General features: G+C 51.7%; 1 protein-coding gene across 1 annotated transcript in view; it reads left to right on the plus strand.

Moving 5' to 3' along the window:
- AP2S1 (adaptor related protein complex 2 subunit sigma 1) overlaps positions 1-14,943 on the plus strand; it is a 56,369-nt gene extending 41,426 nt beyond the window's left edge. The window contains exon 5 of the mRNA XM_053688810.1: positions 14,360-14,943. Within this exon, the coding sequence (XP_053544785.1) occupies positions 14,360-14,461 (102 nt within the window). The 3' untranslated portion in view covers positions 14,462-14,943. The remainder of the gene's footprint in view (positions 1-14,359) is intronic.
- Positions 14,944-18,513: the final 3,570 nt, after the last annotated feature.

Raw genomic sequence — 18,513 nt, forward strand, 5'->3', positions numbered from 1 at the left:
GCTGTCTCTCCTCTGTGTTCTGTAGACTTCCTGCTGTCTCTCCTCTGTGTTCTGTAGACTTCCTGCTGTCTCTCCTCTGTGTTCTGTAGACTTCCTGCTGTCTCTCCTCTGTGTTCTGTAGACTTCCTGCTGTCTCTCCTCTGTGTTCTGTAGACTTCCTGCTGTCTCTCCTCTGTGTTCTGTAGACTTCCTGCTGTCTCTCTCCTGTGTTCTGTAGACTTCCCGCTGTCTCTCTCCTGTGTTCTGTAGACTTCCTGCTGTCTCTCCCCTGTGTTCTGTAGACTTCCTGCTGTCTCTCCCCTGTGTTCTGTAGACTTCCTGCTGTCTCTCTCCTCTGTGTTCTGTAGACTTCCCGCTGTCTCTCCTCTGTGTTCTGTAGACTTCCTGCTGTCTCTCCTCTGTGTTCTGTAGACTTCCTGCTGTCTCTCCTCTGTGTTCTGTAGACTTCCTGCTGTCTCTCCTCTGTGTTCTGTAGACTTCCTGCTGTCTCTCCTCTGTGTTCTGTAGACTTCCCGCTGTCTCTCCTCTGTGTTCTGTAGACTTCCCGCTGTCTCTCCTCCGTGTTCTGTAGACTTCCTGCTGTCTCTCCTCTGTGTTCTGTAGACTTCCTGATGTCTCTCATCTGTGTTCTGTAGACTTCCTGCTGTCTCTCCTCTGTGTTCTGTAGACTTCCTGTTGTCTCTCCTCTGTGTTCTGTAGACTTCCTGCTGTCTCTCCCCTGTGTTCTGTAGACTTCCTGCTGTCTCTCCCTTGTGTTCTGTATACCTCCTGCTGTCTCTCCTCTGTGTTCTGTAGACTTCCTGCTGTCTCTCCTCTGTGTTCTGTAGACTTCCTGCTGTCTCTCCCCTGTGTTCTGTAGACTTCCTGCTGTCTCTCCCCTGTGTTCTGTAGACTTCCTGCTGTCTCTCCTCTGTGTTCTGTAGACTTCCTGCTGTCTCTCCTCTGTGTTCTGTAGACTTCCTGCTGTCTCTCCCCTGTGTTCTGTAGACTTCCTGCTGTCTCTCCCTTGTGTTCTGTAGACTTCCTGCTGTCTCTCCTCTGTGTTCTGTAGACTTCCCGCTGTCTCTCCTCTGTGTTCTGTAGACTTCCCGCTGTCTCTCCTCTGTGTTCTGTATACCTCCCGCTGTCTCTCCCCTGTGTTCTGTAGACTTCCTGCTGTCTCTCCTCTGTGTTCTGTAGACTTCCCGCTGTCTCTCCTCTGTGTTCTGTAGACTTCCTGCTGTCTCTCATCTGTGTTCTGTAGACTTCCCGCTGTCTCTCCCCTGTGTTCTGTAGACTTCCTGCTGTCTCTCCTCCGTGTTCTGTAGACTTCCTGCTGTCTCTCCTCTGTGTTCTGTAGACTTCCTGCTGTCTCTCCTCCGTGTTCTGTAGACTTCCTGCTGTCTCTCCTCCGTGTTCTGTAGACTTCCTGCTGTCTCTCCTCCGTGTTCTGTAGACTTCCTGCTGTCTCTCCCCTGTGTTCTGTAGACTTCCTGCTGTCTCTCCTCCGTGTTCTGTAGACTTCCTGCTGTCTCTCCCCTGTGTTCTGTAGACTTCCTGCTGTCTCTCCCCTGTAGACTTCCTGCTGTCTCTCCCCTGTGTTCTGTAGACTTCCTGCTGTCTCTCCCCTGTAGACTTCCTGCTGTCTCTCCTCTGTGTTCTGTAGACTTCCTGCTGTCTCTCCCCTGTGTTCTGTAGACTTCCTGCTGTCTCCCCTGTGTTCTGTAGACTTCCTGCTGTCTCTCCTCTGTGTTCTGTAGACTTCCTGCTGTCTCTCCTGTGTTCTGTATACTTCCTGCTGTCTCCCCTGTGTTCTGTAGACTTCCTGCTGTCTCTCCTCTGTGTTCTGTAGACTTCCTGCTGTCTCTCATCTGTGTTCTGTAGACTTCCTGCTGTCTCTCCTCTGTGTTCTGTAGACTTCCCGCTGTCTCTCCTCCGTGTTCTGTAGACTTCCTGCTGTCTCTCCCCTGTGTTCTGTAGACTTCCTGCTGTCTCTCATCTGTGTTCTGTAGACTTCCCGCTGTCTCTCCTCCGTGTTCTGTAGACTTCCTGCTGTCTCTCCTCTGTGTTCTGTAGACTTCCTGCTGTCTCTCCTCTGTGTTCTGTAGACTTCCTGCTGTCTCTCCTCTGTGTTCTGTAGACTTCCTGCTGTCTCTCCTCTGTGTTCTGTAGACTTCCTGCTGTCTCTCCTCTGTGTTCTGTAGACTTCCTGCTGTCTCTCCTCCGTGTTCTGTATACTTCCTGCTGTCTCTCCCCTGTGTTCTGTAGACTTCCCGCTGTCTCTCCTCTGTGTTCTGTAGACTTCCTGCTGTCTCCCCTGTGTTCTGTAGACTTCCTGCTGTCTCTCCCCTGTGTTCTGTAGACTTCCTGCTGTCTCTCCTCTGTGTTCTGTAGACTTCCCGCTGTCTCTCCTCTGTGTTCTGTAGACTTCCTGCTGTCTCTCCTCTGTGTTCTGTAGACTTCCCGCTGTCTCTCCTCTGTGTTCTGTAGACTTCCTGCTGTCTCTCCTCCGTGTTCTGTAGACTTCCTGCTGTCTCTCCTCCGTGTTCTGTAGACTTCCTGCTCTCTCCCCTCCGTGTTCTGTAGACTTCCTGCTGTCTCTCCTCCGTGTTCTGTAGACTTCCTGCTGTCTCTCCCCTGTGTTCTGTAGACTTCCTGCTGTCTCTCCCCTGTGTTCTGTAGACTTCCTGCTGTCTCTCCCCTGTGTTCTGTAGACTTCCTGCTGTCTCTCCCCTGTAGACTTCCTGCTGTCTCTCCTCTGTGTTCTGTAGACTTCCTGCTGTCTCTCCCCTGTGTTCTGTAGACTTCCTGCTGTCTCTCCTCTGTGTTCTGTAGACTTCCTGCTGTCTCTCCTCTGTGTTCTGTAGACTTCCTGCTGTCTCTCCTCTGTGTTCTGTAGACTTCCTGCTGTCTCTCCCCTGTGTTCTGTAGACTTCCTGCTGTCTCTCCTCTGTGTTCTGTAGACTTCCTGCTGTCTCTCCCCTGTGTTCTGTAGACTTCCTGCTGTCTCCCCTGTGTTCTGTAGACTTCCTGCTGTCTCTCCTCTGTGTTCTGTAGACTTCCTGTTGTCTCTCCTCTGTGTTCTGTAGACTTCCTGCTGTCTCTCCTCTGTGTTCTGTAGACTTCCTGCTGTCTCTCCTCTGTGTTCTGTAGACTTCCCGCTGTCTCTCCCCTGTGTTCTGTAGACTTCCTGCTGTCTCTCCTCTGTGTTCTGTAGACTTCCCGCTGTCTCTCCCCTGTGTTCTGTAGACTTCCTGCTGTCTCTCCTCTGTGTTCTGTAGACTTCCTGCTGTCTCTCCTCTGTGTTCTGTAGACTTCCTGCTGTCTCTCCTCTGTGTTCTGTAGACTTCCCGCTGTTTCTCCTCTGTGTTCTGTAGACTTCCTGCTGTCTCTCTCCTGTGTTCTGTAGGCTTCCTGCTGTCTCCCCTGTGTTCTGTAGACTTCCTGCTGTCTCTCCTCCGTGTTCTGTAGACTTCCTGCTGTCTCTCCTCTGTGTTCTGTAGACTTCCTGCTGTCTCTCCCCTGTGTTCTGTAGACTTCCTGCTGTCTCTCCTCTGTGTTCTGTAGACTTCCTGCTGTCTCTCCTCTGTGTTCTGTAGACTTCCTGCTGTCTCTCTCCTGTGTTCTGTAGACTTCCCGCTGTCTCTCCTCTGTGTTCTGTATACTTCCTGCTGTCTCTCTCCTGTGTTCTGTAGACTTCCCGCTGTCTCTCCCCTGTGTTCTGTATACTTCCTGCTGTCTCTCTCCTGTGTTCTGTAGACTTCCCGCTGTCTCTCCCCTGTGTTCTGTAGACTTCCTGCTGTCTCTCCTCTGTGTTCTGTAGACTTCCTGCTGTCTCTCCCCTGTGTTCTGTAGACTTCCTGCTGTCTCTCCTCTGTGTTCTGTAGACTTCCTGCTGTCTCTCCCCTGTGTTCTGTAGACTTCCTGCTGTCTCTCCCCTGTGTTCTGTAGACTTCCTGCTGTCTCTCCTCTGTGTTCTGTAGACTTCCTGCTGTCTCTCCCCTGTGTTCTGTAGACTTCCTGCTGTCTCTCCTCTGTGTTCTGTAGACTTCCTGCTGTCTCTCCCCTGTGTTCTGTAGACTTCCTTTTGTTTCTCCCCTGTGTTCTGTAGACTTCCTGCTGTCTCTCCTCTGTGTTCTGTAGACTTCCTGTTGTTTCTCCCCTGTGTTCTGTAGACTTCCTGCTGTCTCTCCTCTGTGTTCTGTAGACTTCCTGCTGTCTCTCCTCTGTGTTCTGTAGACTTCCTGCTGTCTCTCCCCTGTGTTCTGTAGACTTCCTGCTGTCTCTCCCCTGTGTTCTGTAGACTTCCTGCTGTCTCTCCTCTGTGTTCTGTAGACTTCCTGCTGTCTCTCTCCTGTGTTCTGTAGACTTCCTGCTGTCTCTCTCCTGTGTTCTGTAGACTTCCTGCTGTCTCTCCCCTGTGTTCTGTAGACTTCCTGCTGTCTCTCCTCTGTGTTCTGTAGACTTCCTGCTGTCTCTCTCCTGTGTTCTGTAGACTTCCTGCTGTCTCTCCTCTGTGTTCTGTAGACTTCCTGCTGTCTCTCCTCCGTGTTCTGTAGACTTCCTGTTGTTTCTCCCCTGTGTTCTGTAGACTTCCCGCTGTCTCTCCCCTGTAGACTTCCTGCTGTCTCTCCCCTGTGTTCTGTAGACTTCCTGCTGTCTCTCCCCTGTAGACTTCCTGCTGTTTCTCCTCTGTGTTCTGTAGACTTCCTGCTGTCTCCCCTGTGTTCTGTAGACTTCCTGCTGTCTCTCCTCTGTGTTCTGTAGACTTCCTGCTGTCTCTCCTGTGTTCTGTATACTTCCTGCTGTCTCTCTCCTGTGTTCTGTAGACTTCCTGCTGTCTCTCCTCTGTGTTCTGTAGACTTCCTGCTGTCTCTCCCCTGTAGACTTCCTGCTGTCTCTCCCCTGTGTTCTGTAGACTTCCTGCTGTCTCTCCCCTGTAGACTTCCTGCTGTCTCTCCTCTGTGTTCTGTAGACTTCCTGCTGTCTCCCCTGTGTTCTGTAGACTTCCTGCTGTCTCTCCCCTGTGTTCTGTAGACTTCCTGCTGTCTCTCCTGTGTTCTGTATACTTCCTGCTGTCTCTCTCCTGTGTTCTGTATACTTCCTGCTGTCTCTCTCCTGTGTTCTGTAGACTTCCTGCTGTCTCTCCCCTGTGTTCTGTAGACTTCCTGCTGTCTCTCCCCTGTGTTCTGTAGACTTCCTGCTGTCTCTCCTCTGTGTTCTGTAGACTTCCTGCTGTCTCTCCTCTGTGTTCTGTAGACTTCCTGCTGTCTCTCCCCTGTGTTCTGTAGACTTCCCGCTGTCTCTCCCCTGTGTTCTATAGACTTCCTGCTGTCTCTCCCCTGTGTTCTGTAGACTTCCTGCTGTCTCTCCTCTGTGTTCTGTAGACTTCCTGCTGTCTCTCCCCTGTGTTCTGTAGACTTCCTGCTGTCTCTCCCCTGTGTTCTATAGACTTCCTGCTGTCTCTCCCCTGTGTTCTATAGACTTCCTGCTGTCTCTCCCCTGTGTTCTGTAGACTTCCTGCTGTCTCTCCCCTGTGTTCTGTAGACTTCCTGCTGTCTCTCCCCTGTGTTCTGTAGACTTCCTGCTGTCTCTCCCCTGTGTTCTGTAGACTTCCTGCTGTCTCTCCTCTGTGTTCTGTAGACTTCCTGCTGTCTCTCCCCTGTAGACTTCCTGCTGTCTCTCCCCTGTGTTCTGTAGACTTCCTGCTGTCTCTCCTCTGTGTTCTGTAGACTTCCTGCTGTCTCTCCTCTGTGTTCTGTAGACTTCCTGCTGTCTCTCCCCTGTGTTCTGTAGACTTCCTGCTGTCTCTCCTCTGTGTTCTGTAGACTTCCTGCTGTCTCTCCTCTGTGTTCTGTAGACTTCCTGCTGTCTCTCCCCTGTGTTCTATAGACTTCCTGCTGTCTCTCCCCTGTGTTCTGTAGACTTCCTGCTGTCTCTCCTCTGTGTTCTGTAGACTTCCTGCTGTCTCTCCTCTGTGTTCTGTAGACTTCCTGCTGTCTCTTCTCTGTGTTCTGTAGACTTCCTGCTGTCTCTCCACTGTGTTCTGTAGACTTCCTGCTGTCTCTCCCCTGTGTTCTGTAGACTTCCTGCTGTCTCTCCCCTGTGTTCTGTAGACTTCCTGCTGTCTCTCCCCTGTGTTCTGTAGACTTCCTGCTGTCTCTCCTCTGTGTTCTGTAGACTTCCTGCTGTCTCTCCTCTGTGTTCTGTAGACTTCCTGCTGTCTCTCCTCCGTGTTCTGTAGACTTCCTGCTGTCTCTCCTCTGTGTTCTGTAGACTTCCCGCTGTCTCTCCTCTGTGTTCTGTAGACTTCCTGCTGTCTCTCCTCTGTGTTCTGTAGACTTCCCGCTGTCTCTCCTCTGTGTTCTGTAGACTTCCTGCTGTCTCTCCTCTGTGTTCTGTAGACTTCCTGCTGTCTCTCCTCTGTGTTCTGTAGACTTCCCGCTGTCTCTCCTCTGTGTTCTGTAGACTTCCCGCTGTCTCTCCTCTGTGTTCTGTAGACTTCCCGCTGTCTCTCCTCCGTGTTCTGTAGACTTCCCGCTGTCTCTCCTCTGTGTTCTGTAGACTTCCTGCTGTCTCTCCCCTGTGTTCTGTAGACTTCCTGCTGTCTCTCCTCTGTGTTCTGTAGACTTCCCGCTGTCTCTCCCCTGTGTTCTGTAGACTTCCTGCTGTCTCTCCTCCGTGTTCTGTAGACTTCCCGCTGTCTCTCCCCTGTGTTCTGTAGACTTCCTGCTGTCTCTCCCTGTGTTCTGTAGACTTCCCGCTGTCTCTCCCCTGTGTTCTGTAGACTTCCTGCTGTCTCTCCCCTGTGTTCTGTAGACTTCCCGCTGTCTCTCCCCTGTGTTCTGTAGACTTCCTGCTGTCTCTCCTCTGTGTTCTGTATACTTCCTGCTGTCTCTCCTCCGTGTTCTGTAGACTTCCCGCTGTCTCTCCCCTGTGTTCTGTAGACTTCCTGCTGTCTCTCCTCTGTGTTCTGTAGACTTCCTGCTGTCTCTCCTCTGTGTTCTGTAGACTTCCCGCTGTCTCTCCCCTGTGTTCTGTAGACTTCCTGCTGTCTCTCCCCTGTGTTCTGTAGACTTCCTGCTGTCTCTCCTCTGTGTTCTGTATACTTCCTGCTGTCTCTCCCCTGTGTTCTGTATACTTCCTGCTGTCTCTCCTCCGTGTTCTGTAGACTTCCCGCTGTCTCTCCCCTGTGTTCTGTAGACTTCCCGCTGTCTCTCCTCTGTGTTCTGTAGACTTCCCGCTGTCTCTCCTTTGTGTTCTGTAGACTTCCTGCTGTCTCTCCTCCGTGTTCTGTAGACTTCCTGCTGTCTCTCCTCTGTGTTCTGTAGACTTCCCGCTGTCTCTCCTCTGTGTTCTGTAGACTTCCCGCTGTCTCTCCTCTGTGTTCTGTAGACTTCCTGCTGTCCCTCCTGCGTGTTCTGTAGACTTCCTGCTGTCTCTCCTCTGTGTTCTGTAGACTTCCTGCTGTCTCTCCTCCTGTGTTCTGTAGACTTCCTGCTGTCTCTCCCTGTGTTCCTGTAGACTTCCTGCTGTCTCTCCTCTGTGTTCTGTAGACTTCCCTACTGTTCTCTCCCTCTGTGTTCTGTAGACTTCCTGCTGTCTCTCCTCTGTGTTCTGTAGACTTCCGCTGTCTCTCCTCCTGTGTTCTGTAGACTTCCTGCTGTCTCTCCTCTGTGTTCTGTAGACTTCCTGCTGTCTCTCCTCTGTGTTCTGTAGACTTCCTGCTGTCTCTCCTCTGTGTTCTGTAGACTTCCCGCTGTCTCTTCCCCTGTGTTCTGTAGACTTCCTGCTGTCTCTCCTCCTGTGTTCTGTAGACTTTCCGCTGTCTCTCCCCTGTGTTCTGTAGACTTCCTGCTGTCTCTCCTCTGTGTTCTGTAGACTTCCTGCTGTCTCTCCCCTGTGTTCTGTAGACTTCCTGCTGTCTCTCCTCTGTGTTCTGTAGACTTCCCGCTGTCTCTCCTCTGTGTTCTGTAGACTTCCCGCTGTCTCTCCCCTGTGTTCTGTAGACTTCCTGCTGTCTCTCCCCTGTGTTCTGTAGACTTCCCGCTGTCTCTCCCCTGTGTTCTGTAGACTTCCCGCTGTCTCTCCCCTGTGTTCTGTAGACTTCCCGCTGTCTCTCCCCTGTGTTCTGTAGACTTCCTGCTGTCTCTCCTCCGTGTTCTGTAGACTTCCCGCTGTCTCTCCCCTGTGTTCTGTAGACTTCCCGCTGTCTCTCCCCTGTGTTCTGTAGACTTCCTGCTGTCTCTCCCCTGTGTTCTGTAGACTTCCCGCTGTCTCTCCCCTGTGTTCTGTAGACTTCCCGCTGTCTCTCCCCTGTGTTCTGTAGACTTCCCGCTGTCTCTCCCCTGTGTTCTGTAGACTTCCTGCTGTCTCCCCTGTGTTCTGTAGACTTCCTGCTGTCTCTCCCCTGTGTTCTGTAGACTTCCTGCTGTCTCTCCTGTGTTCTGTATACTTCCTGCTGTCTCTCTCCTGTGTTCTGTATACTTCCTGCTGTCTCTCTCCTGTGTTCTGTAGACTTCCTGCTGTCTCTCCCCTGTGTTCTGTAGACTTCCTGCTGTCTCTCCCCTGTGTTCTGTAGACTTCCTGCTGTCTCTCCTCTGTGTTCTGTAGACTTCCTGCTGTCTCTCCTCTGTGTTCTGTAGACTTCCTGCTGTCTCTCCCCTGTGTTCTGTAGACTTCCCGCTGTCTCTCCCCTGTGTTCTATAGACTTCCTGCTGTCTCTCCCCTGTGTTCTGTAGACTTCCTGCTGTCTCTCCTCTGTGTTCTGTAGACTTCCTGCTGTCTCTCCCCTGTGTTCTGTAGACTTCCTGCTGTCTCTCCCCTGTGTTCTATAGACTTCCTGCTGTCTCTCCCCTGTGTTCTATAGACTTCCTGCTGTCTCTCCCCTGTGTTCTGTAGACTTCCTGCTGTCTCTCCCCTGTGTTCTGTAGACTTCCTGCTGTCTCTCCCCTGTGTTCTGTAGACTTCCTGCTGTCTCTCCCCTGTGTTCTGTAGACTTCCTGCTGTCTCTCCTCTGTGTTCTGTAGACTTCCTGCTGTCTCTCCCCTGTGTTCTGTAGACTTCCTGCTGTCTCTCCCCTGTGTTCTGTAGACTTCCTGCTGTCTCTCCTCTGTGTTCTGTAGACTTCCTGCTGTCTCTCCTCTGTGTTCTGTAGACTTCCTGCTGTCTCTCCCCTGTGTTCTGTAGACTTCCTGCTGTCTCTCCTCTGTGTTCTGTAGACTTCCTGCTGTCTCTCCTCTGTGTTCTGTAGACTTCCTGCTGTCTCTCCCCTGTGTTCTGTAGACTTCCTGCTGTCTCTCCCCTGTGTTCTGTAGACTTCCTGCTGTCTCTCCTCTGTGTTCTGTAGACTTCCTGCTGTCTCTCCTCTGTGTTCTGTAGACTTCCTGCTGTCTCTTCTCTGTGTTCTGTAGACTTCCTGCTGTCTCTCCACTGTGTTCTGTAGACTTCCTGCTGTCTCTCCCCTGTGTTCTGTAGACTTCCTGCTGTCTCTCCCCTGTGTTCTGTAGACTTCCTGCTGTCTCTCCCCTGTGTTCTGTAGACTTCCTGCTGTCTCTCCTCTGTGTTCTGTAGACTTCCTGCTGTCTCTCCTCTGTGTTCTGTAGACTTCCTGCTGTCTCTCCTCCGTGTTCTGTAGACTTCCTGCTGTCTCTCCTCTGTGTTCTGTAGACTTCCCGCTGTCTCTCCTCTGTGTTCTGTAGACTTCCTGCTGTCTCTCCTCTGTGTTCTGTAGACTTCCCGCTGTCTCTCCTCTGTGTTCTGTAGACTTCCTGCTGTCTCTCCTTTGTGTTCTGTAGACTTCCTGCTGTCTCTCCTCTGTGTTCTGTAGACTTCCCGCTGTCTCTCCTCTGTGTTCTGTAGACTTCCCGCTGTCTCTCCTCTGTGTTCTGTAGACTTCCCGCTGTCTCTCCTCCGTGTTCTGTAGACTTCCCGCTGTCTCTCCTCTGTGTTCTGTAGACTTCCTGCTGTCTCTCCCCTGTGTTCTGTAGACTTCCTGCTGTCTCTCCTCTGTGTTCTGTAGACTTCCCGCTGTCTCTCCCCTGTGTTCTGTAGACTTCCTGCTGTCTCTCCTCCGTGTTCTGTAGACTTCCCGCTGTCTCTCCCCTGTGTTCTGTAGACTTCCTGCTGTCTCTCCCTGTGTTCTGTAGACTTCCCGCTGTCTCTCCCCTGTGTTCTGTAGACTTCCTGCTGTCTCTCCCCTGTGTTCTGTAGACTTCCCGCTGTCTCTCCCCTGTGTTCTGTAGACTTCCTGCTGTCTCTCCTCTGTGTTCTGTATACTTCCTGCTGTCTCTCCTCCGTGTTCTGTAGACTTCCCGCTGTCTCTCCCCTGTGTTCTGTAGACTTCCTGCTGTCTCTCCTCTGTGTTCTGTAGACTTCCTGCTGTCTCTCCTCTGTGTTCTGTAGACTTCCCGCTGTCTCTCCCCTGTGTTCTGTAGACTTCCTGCTGTCTCTCCCCTGTGTTCTGTAGACTTCCTGCTGTCTCTCCTCTGTGTTCTGTATACTTCCTGCTGTCTCTCCCCTGTGTTCTGTATACTTCCTGCTGTCTCTCCTCCGTGTTCTGTAGACTTCCCGCTGTCTCTCCCCTGTGTTCTGTAGACTTCCCGCTGTCTCTCCTCTGTGTTCTGTAGACTTCCCGCTGTCTCTCCTTTGTGTTCTGTAGACTTCCTGCTGTCTCTCCTCCGTGTTCTGTAGACTTCCTGCTGTCTCTCCTCTGTGTTCTGTAGACTTCCCGCTGTCTCTCCTCTGTGTTCTGTAGACTTCCCGCTGTCTCTCCTCTGTGTTCTGTAGACTTCCTGCTGTCCCTCCTGCGTGTTCTGTAGACTTCCCGCTGTCTCTCCTCTGTGTTCTGTAGACTTCCCGCTGTCTCTCCCCTGTGTTCTGTAGACTTCCTGCTGTCTCTCCTTTGTGTTCTGTAGACTTCCTGCTGTCTCTCCTCTGTGTTCTGTAGACTTCCCGCTGTCTCTCCTCTGTGTTCTGTAGACTTCCCGCTGTCTCTCCTCTGTGTTCTGTAGACTTCCCGCTGTCTCTCCTCCGTGTTCTGTAGACTTCCCGCTGTCTCTCCTCTGTGTTCTGTAGACTTCCTGCTGTCTCTCCCCTGTGTTCTGTAGACTTCCTGCTGTCTCTCCTCTGTGTTCTGTAGACTTCCCGCTGTCTCTCCCCTGTGTTCTGTAGACTTCCTGCTGTCTCTCCTCCGTGTTCTGTAGACTTCCCGCTGTCTCTCCCCTGTGTTCTGTAGACTTCCCGCTGTCTCTCCTCCGTGTTCTGTAGACTTCCCGCTGTCTCTCCTCTGTGTTCTGTAGACTTCCTGCTGTCCCTCCTGCGTGTTCTGTAGACTTCCCGCTGTCTCTCCTCTGTGTTCTGTAGACTTCCCGCTGTCTCTCCCCTGTGTTCTGTAGACTTCCTGCTGTCTCTCCCCTGTGTTCTGTAGACTTCCCGCTGTCTCTCCCCTGTGTTCTGTAGACTTCCCGCTGTCTCTCCCCTGTGTTCTGTAGACTTCCCGCTGTCTCTCCCCTGTGTTCTGTAGACTTCCTGCTGTCTCTCCTCCGTGTTCTGTAGACTTCCCGCTGTCTCTCCCCTGTGTTCTGTAGACTTCCCGCTGTCTCTCCCCTGTGTTCTGTAGACTTCCTGCTGTCTCTCCCCTGTGTTCTGTAGACTTCCCGCTGTCTCTCCCCTGTGTTCTGTAGACTTCCCGCTGTCTCTCCCCTGTGTTCTGTAGACTTCCCGCTGTCTCTCCCCTGTGTTCTGTAGACTTCCTGCTGTCTCTCCTCCGTGTTCTGTAGACTTCCCGCTGTCTCTCCTCTGTGTTCTGTAGACTTCCTGCTGTCCCTCCTGCGTGTTCTGTAGACTTCCCGCTGTCTCTCCTCTGTGTTCTGTAGACTTCCCGCTGTCTCTCCCCTGTGTTCTGTAGACTTCCTGCTGTCTCTCCTCCGTGTTCTGTAGACTTCCTGCTGTCCCTCCTGCGTGTTCTGTAGACTTCCTGCTGTCCCTCCTGCGTGTTCTGTAGACTTCCCGCTGTCTCTCCTCTGTGTTCTGTAGACTTCCCGCTGTCTCTCCCCTGTGTTCTGTAGACTTCCTGCTGTCTCTCCTCCGTGTTCTGTAGACTTCCTGCTGTCCCTCCTGCGTGTTCTGTAGACTTCCCGCTGTCTCTCCCCTGTGTTCTGTAGACTTCCTGCTGTCTCTCCTTTGTGTTCTGTAGACTTCCCGCTGTCTCTCCTCTGTGTTCTGTAGACTTCCCGCTGTCTCTCCTCTGTGTTCTGTAGACTTCCCGCTGTCTCTCCTCTGTGTTCTGTAGACTTCCTGCTGTCTCTCCTCTGTGTTCTGTAGACTTCCTGCTGTCTCTCCTCTGTGTTCTGTAGACTTCCTGCTGTCTCTCCCCTGTGTTCTGTAGACTTCCTGCTGTCTCTCCTCTGTGTTCTGTAGACTTCCTGCTGTTTCTCCTCTGTGTTCTGTAGACTTCCCGCTGTCTCTCCCCTGTGTTCTGTAGACTTCCCGCTGTCTCTCCTCTGTGTTCTGTAGACTTCCTGCTGTCTCTCCTCTGTGTTCTGTAGACTTCCTGCTGTCTCTCCTCTGTGTTCTGTAGACTTCCTGCTGTCTCTCCTCTGTGTTCTGTAGACTTCCCGCTGTCTCTCCCCTGTGTTCTGTAGACTTCCCGCTGTCTCTCCCCTGTGTTCTGTAGACTTCCCGCTGTCTCTCCCCTGTGTTCTGTAGACTTCCCGCTGTCTCTCCCCTGTGTTCTGTAGACTTCCTGCTGTCTCTCCTCCGTGTTCTGTAGACTTCCCGCTGTCTCTCCCCTGTGTTCTGTAGACTTCCCGCTGTCTCTTCTCCGTGTTCTGTAGACTTCCCGCTGTCTCTCCTCTGTGTTCTGTAGACTTCCCGCTGTCTCTCCCCTGTGTTCTGTAGACTTCCTGCTGTCTCTCCTCCGTGTTCTGTAGACTTCCCGCTGTCTCTCCCCTGTGTTCTGTAGACTTCCCGCTGTCTCTCCTCTGTGTTCTGTAGACTTCCCGCTGTCTCTCCTCTGTGTTCTGTAGACTTCCTGCTGTCTCTCCTCTGTGTTCTGTAGACTTCCTGCTGTCTCTCCTCTGTGTTCTGTAGACTTCCTGCTGTCTCTCCTCCGTGTTCTGTAGACTTCCCGCTGTCTCTCCTCTGTGTTCTGTAGACTTCCCGCTGTCTCTCCTCTGTGTTCTGTATACTTCCTGCAGTCTCTCCTCTGTGTTCTGTAGACTTCATGCTGTCTCTCCTCAGTGTTTGTATACTTCCTACTGTCTCTCCGTATACTTCCTCTCTTCCCTTCCTTGTGCTCTATGGTTCCCCTCTCTTCCCTCCCTTGTGCTCTATGGTTCCCCTCTCTTCCCTCCCTTGTGCTCTATGGTTCCCCTCTCTTGTGCTCTATGGTTTTCATCTCTTTCCTCCCTTGTGCTCTATGGTTCCCCCTCTCTTTCCTCCCTTGTGCTCTATTGGTTCCCTCTTTAACCTCCCTTGTGCTCTATGATTTTCCTCTTTTCCCTCCCTTGTGCTCTATGGTTCCCCTCCCTTGTGCTCTATGGTTCCCCTCTCTTCCCTCCCTTGTGAGCTATGGTTTTCCTCTCTTCCCTCCCTTGTGCTCTATGGTTTTCCTATCTTTCCTCCCTTGTGCTCTATGGTTTTCCTCTCTTCCCTCCCTTGTGCTCTATGGTTCCCCTCTCTTCCCTCTCTTGTGCTCTATGGTTCCCCTCTCTCTTCCCTCCCTTGTGCTCTATGGTTCCCCTCTCTTCCCTCCCTTGTGCTCTATTGGTTCCTTCTTTAACTTCCCTTGTGCTCTATGGTTTTCCTCTTTTCCCTCCTTTGTGCTCTATGGTTCCCCTCTTTTACCTCCTTTGTGCTCTATGGTTCCCCTCTCTTCCTTCCCTTGTGCTCTATGGTTCCCCATTTTTCCCTCCCTTGTGCTCTATGGTTCCCCTCTCTTCCCTCCCTTGGGATCTATGGTTTTCCTCTCTTCCCTCCCTTGTGCTCTATGGTTCCCCTATCTTTCCTCCCTTGGGATCTATGGTTCCCCTCTCTTCCCGCCCTTGTGCTCTATGGTTCCCCTCTCTTCCCTCCCTTGTGATCTATGGTTTTCCTCTCTTCCCTCCCTTGTGCTCTATGGTTCCCCTATCTTTCCTCCCTTGTGCTCTATGGTTTTCCTATCTTTCCTCCCTTGTGCTCTATGGTTCCCCTCTCTTCCCTCCCTTGTGCTCTATGGTTCCCCTTTCTTTCCTCCCTTGTGCTCTATGGTTCCCCTCCCTTGTGCTCTGTGGTTCCCCTCTATTCCCTCCCTTGCACACTTGTTCTGCTTCATTTATTGTTGTTTCCTCACTAGCTGTCAGTCTCATGCCTCATACTTCCTGTATCTCCCATGTGTCAGGTTTACACAGTGGTGGATGAGATGTTCCTGGCTGGTGAAATTCGTGAAACGAGCCAAACGAAGGTTCTTAAGCAGCTGCTTATGTTGCAGTCTCTGGAATAAGGGAAGCTAACTGGTTTACCTGCGTATTACAGATTCTGGTCTCAACATTCCAACCCAGGACTCAAAGCACTCTCCGAACCATCCCCTTATTTGTCCTTCCCCATCTCTAGAAACTGACCACTACCCCTTTCTGTGCTCCTTGTCCCTTCATCCTTCTCTTCTGTCCCCACCATTCTGTGACCTCTCCTTGTCTCCTGTCCCCTCCATCCTGTGACCTCTCCTCTACTGTCCCCTCCATCCTGTGACCTCTTCTTCTCTCCTGTTCCCTCCATCCTGTGACCTATTCTCTCCCCGTCCCCTCCATCCTGTGACCTCTCCTCTCCCCGTCCCCAAGTGTCATATTCTCCTTGCACCCAACTCTCTGATAAACTTGTTCTCTATTTCTCTCTGTCTTCTTTCTTCCGTTCGGGTCAGTCATGTATTGCCTTTTTTAAGTTTAAAATGTGAAGGAAATATAAAAATAAATATATGTATGAAATAAACAGACTTTGTCCATTATTTGTGCGAGGGTGGAACTATGGCTGGGAAAAAGAATTCAAGGGTGGTAGACAAGTCAAAGTACTGGTAGGAGGAAGAAAGGACTACATACAAATATACCCCTATCAGCGGTAGGGGTGCAGACAAATGCGTCAGCGGTAGGGGTGCAGACGAATGCTGTGAGTGGTAGGGTGCAGACGAATGCTGTGAGTGGTAGGGTGCAGACAAATGCTGTGAGTGGTAGGGGTGCAGACGAATGCCGTGAGTGGTAGGGGTGCAGACAAATGCTGTGAGTGGTAGGGATGCAGACAAATGCCATGAGTGGTAGGTGTGCAGACAAATGCCATGAGTGGTAGGGGTTCAGACAAATGCTGTGAGTGGTAGGGTGCAGACAAATGCTGTGAGTGGTAGGGATGCAGACAAATGCTGTGAGCGGTAGGGATGCAGACAAATGCTGTGAGCGGTAGGGATGCAGACAAATGCTGTGAGTGGTAGGGAGCAGACAAATGCTGTGAGCGGTAGGGATGCAGACAAATGCTGTGAGTGGTAGGGGAGCAGACAAATGCCATGAGTGGTAGGGTGCAGACAAATGCTGTGAGTGGTAGGGGTGCAGACGAATGCCGTGAGTGGTAGGGGTGCAGACAAATGCTGTGAGTGGTAGGTGTGCAGACAAATGCCATGAGTGGTAGGTGTGCAGACAAATGCCATGAGTGGTAGGGGTTCAGACAAATGCTGTGAGTGGTAGGGTGCAGACAAATGCTGTGAGTGGTAGGGATGCAGACAAATGCTGTGAGCGGTAGGGATGCAGACAAATGCTGTGAGCGGTAGGGATGCAGACAAATGCTGTGAGTGGTAGGGAGCAGACAAATGCTGTGAGCGGTAGGGATGCAGACAAATGCTGTGAGTGGTAGGGGAGCAGACAAATGCCATGAGTGGTAGGGTGCAGACAAATGCTGTGAGTGGTAGGGGTGCAGATGAATGCCGTGAGTGGTAGGGGTGCAGACAAATGCCATGAGTGGTAGGTGTGCAGACAAATGCCATGAGTGGTAGGGGTTCAGACAAATGCTGTGAGTGGTAGGGTGCAGACAAATGCTGTGAGTGGTAGGGATGCAGACAAATGCTGTGAGTGGTAGGGGTGCAGACAAATGCCGAGAGTGGTAGGGGTGCAGACGAATGCTGTGAGTGGTAGGGGTGCAGACGAATGCTGTGAGTGGTAGGGGTGCAGACGAATGCTGTGAGTGGTAGGGGTGCAGACGAATGCCGTGAGTGGTAGGGGTGCAGACGAATGCCGTCAGTGGTAGGGGTGCAGACGAATGCTGTGAGTGGTAGGGGTGCAGACTGTGACAGACCCCTCTGTCAGTACTGGAAGGGTTAACTTTGTTCAGTTTTGAGAAACTATTTTCTGAAGACAGGTTTCCTGGCATCAGCTATTGTTTACTGTAATTAAGTTTGTGATAAGCGTTCACATTGTTTAATCACCTCCAGAGTGCAGACTGCCAGGTGCCAAAAAGGACTCCATTGTTTTCTTGTGTTTAATTGTTTATTTGGTTAAGTAATGTAATTCTATTGTATCCTGTAAAAGGGCGTCTTTCCTCTATCTAATGTACAATACTCTTCCAACCCCCCATCTGGTTTCCTAGGGGAGTTCTGCATAAATACTGGGTATATAGCCCTCAATAAACTACATTCTTCTGTTTTACCCTCAAGATGGAGCTTGGTCTCATGTTTGGGGGAATTATCTGGGTTTGTGTGTTGCTGATTCCATATTCAGGATATCTTTCATCTGGTATTAACCCTTGATATCGGGTGATACTATAACAACTGGTGGCAAGCGACGGGATGGTCCTCATCGCCCAGAAGAGCAACTACACATCTGGACCTAATGGGAATACCGTATGAAAGGCTGAAAAGAGCCACCCTTAAAGACCTGCTAGAAAAACGGGGCCGACAAGCCAGTAACCTCAGGAAGAGGGAGATTATTACAATACTGACCGAGATGGACGGAGTACTAGGGACTGAAGGAACCAATGAGCCTAGCATATCAGACAGAACCCCCGAAGAAGCAAGCTTTGACTGGGCGGTTAAAATAAGACTGGCACATTATGGCCCCAACCCGTCTGACAAAATTATCGACCGGGTCATAGCAGCTGTGGAGGCCAACCTACTTCGCCAAAGCGGCTCTGCAGCAGCCCAAGTCACAGCAACCCCAGTGGAAAAGAGAAAAGTACATTTTGCAGCTTTTAAAAACTTCCTGGAAACAGAAGGAGAGATTGATGGGTACCTTGCGGATTTTGAGAGGCAATGTGCCCTACACAAGGTACCCGCAGAGGACTGGGTCACGATATTATCCGGAAAATTATCCGGCCGGGCCAGCGAGGATTTTCGGGCCATTCCAGATGAGGAAGTCGGGGATTATAATGCTGTAAAAGAGGCTCTGCTCTCCAGGTATGCAGTTACACCGGAGGCATACAGGAGGCGGTTCAGAGACACTGTTAAACTAGCTGGAGATTCCTACATTGAGTGGGCATGTAAGGTGCGGTGCACAGCAGCTCACTGGATGGCGGGGTGCCAAGCCGTATCCGGGGAAGAGGTGCTGCAGCTATTCCTGTTGGAACATTGCTTTGACAAATTATCAGCAGGAGTTAGAGGGTGGGTTCGGGACCGTAAACCCTCCACCCTGCATGAAGCTGCTTGCCTGGCAGATGAGTATACGGATGCCCGCAAACTGGACACTGCTACCACTAATCCCCCTGCCAGAGTGGAGTACCGACCCACAGTCACCCCAGCAGCTACCAGTTACCAACCCCCGGCGCACCGCTCTACCACACGGCCTCCAGCCACAAACTATCCTCAGACAGCCCGGTTCAACTCACGGGACTACTAACAACCTATTCGGTGCTTTGGATGTAAGCAACTAGGGCAGAAAAGACCAGAGTGTCCCCTAAACACAGCGAACCAAGCACAGTCCTGGAGGAGACCCGCCGGCGGAAACCCACGTAAGCCTCAGCCTGCTGCCCACTGCATAGAGGAGGAAGAATGCTGGGGCATCCTACATGAAGCAGACCCCGTGCAAGCTGCCCACCGGGATAACCGGCAACTGGTTAAAGTGAATGGGAGGGAGGTCAGTGGTCTACGGGATACTGGTGCTACCATGACCTTGCTCTCAAAGAACTTGGTGTCTGAGAAACAGCACACCAGAGACACTGTGGCTGTGAGGGTAGCAGGGGGCGCTGTGTTCCGCCTACCTGTTGCCCGGGTACATTTGGATTGGGGAGTGGGCTCTAGACATGTGAATGTGGGGGTCATGAAGGACTTACCAGCTGATGTTCTCCTTGGAAATGACTTGGCCCCCCTTGTTTCTGCCTACGCTCCCATGGGTCCCGCCGATGTTAACCCTGTGACTACCCGTGCCCAGATCCGTGCCGCCGAGACCGACCCACCTGCTGCTAAGCCCCAGGACGCTGAGCTCAGTAAATCTCTATCCGCTATTGATACGTGGAAGTCCCGTTACAACACGCTGATGAACAAGAAGAGGATGAAATGGTCACGTTAAACAATCACGTAATGGTGCTTGC

The sequence above is a fragment of the Bombina bombina genome, chromosome 7 (genome assembly GCF_027579735.1).
Source record: "Bombina bombina isolate aBomBom1 chromosome 7, aBomBom1.pri, whole genome shotgun sequence".
NCBI lineage: Eukaryota > Metazoa > Chordata > Amphibia > Anura > Bombinatoridae > Bombina > Bombina bombina.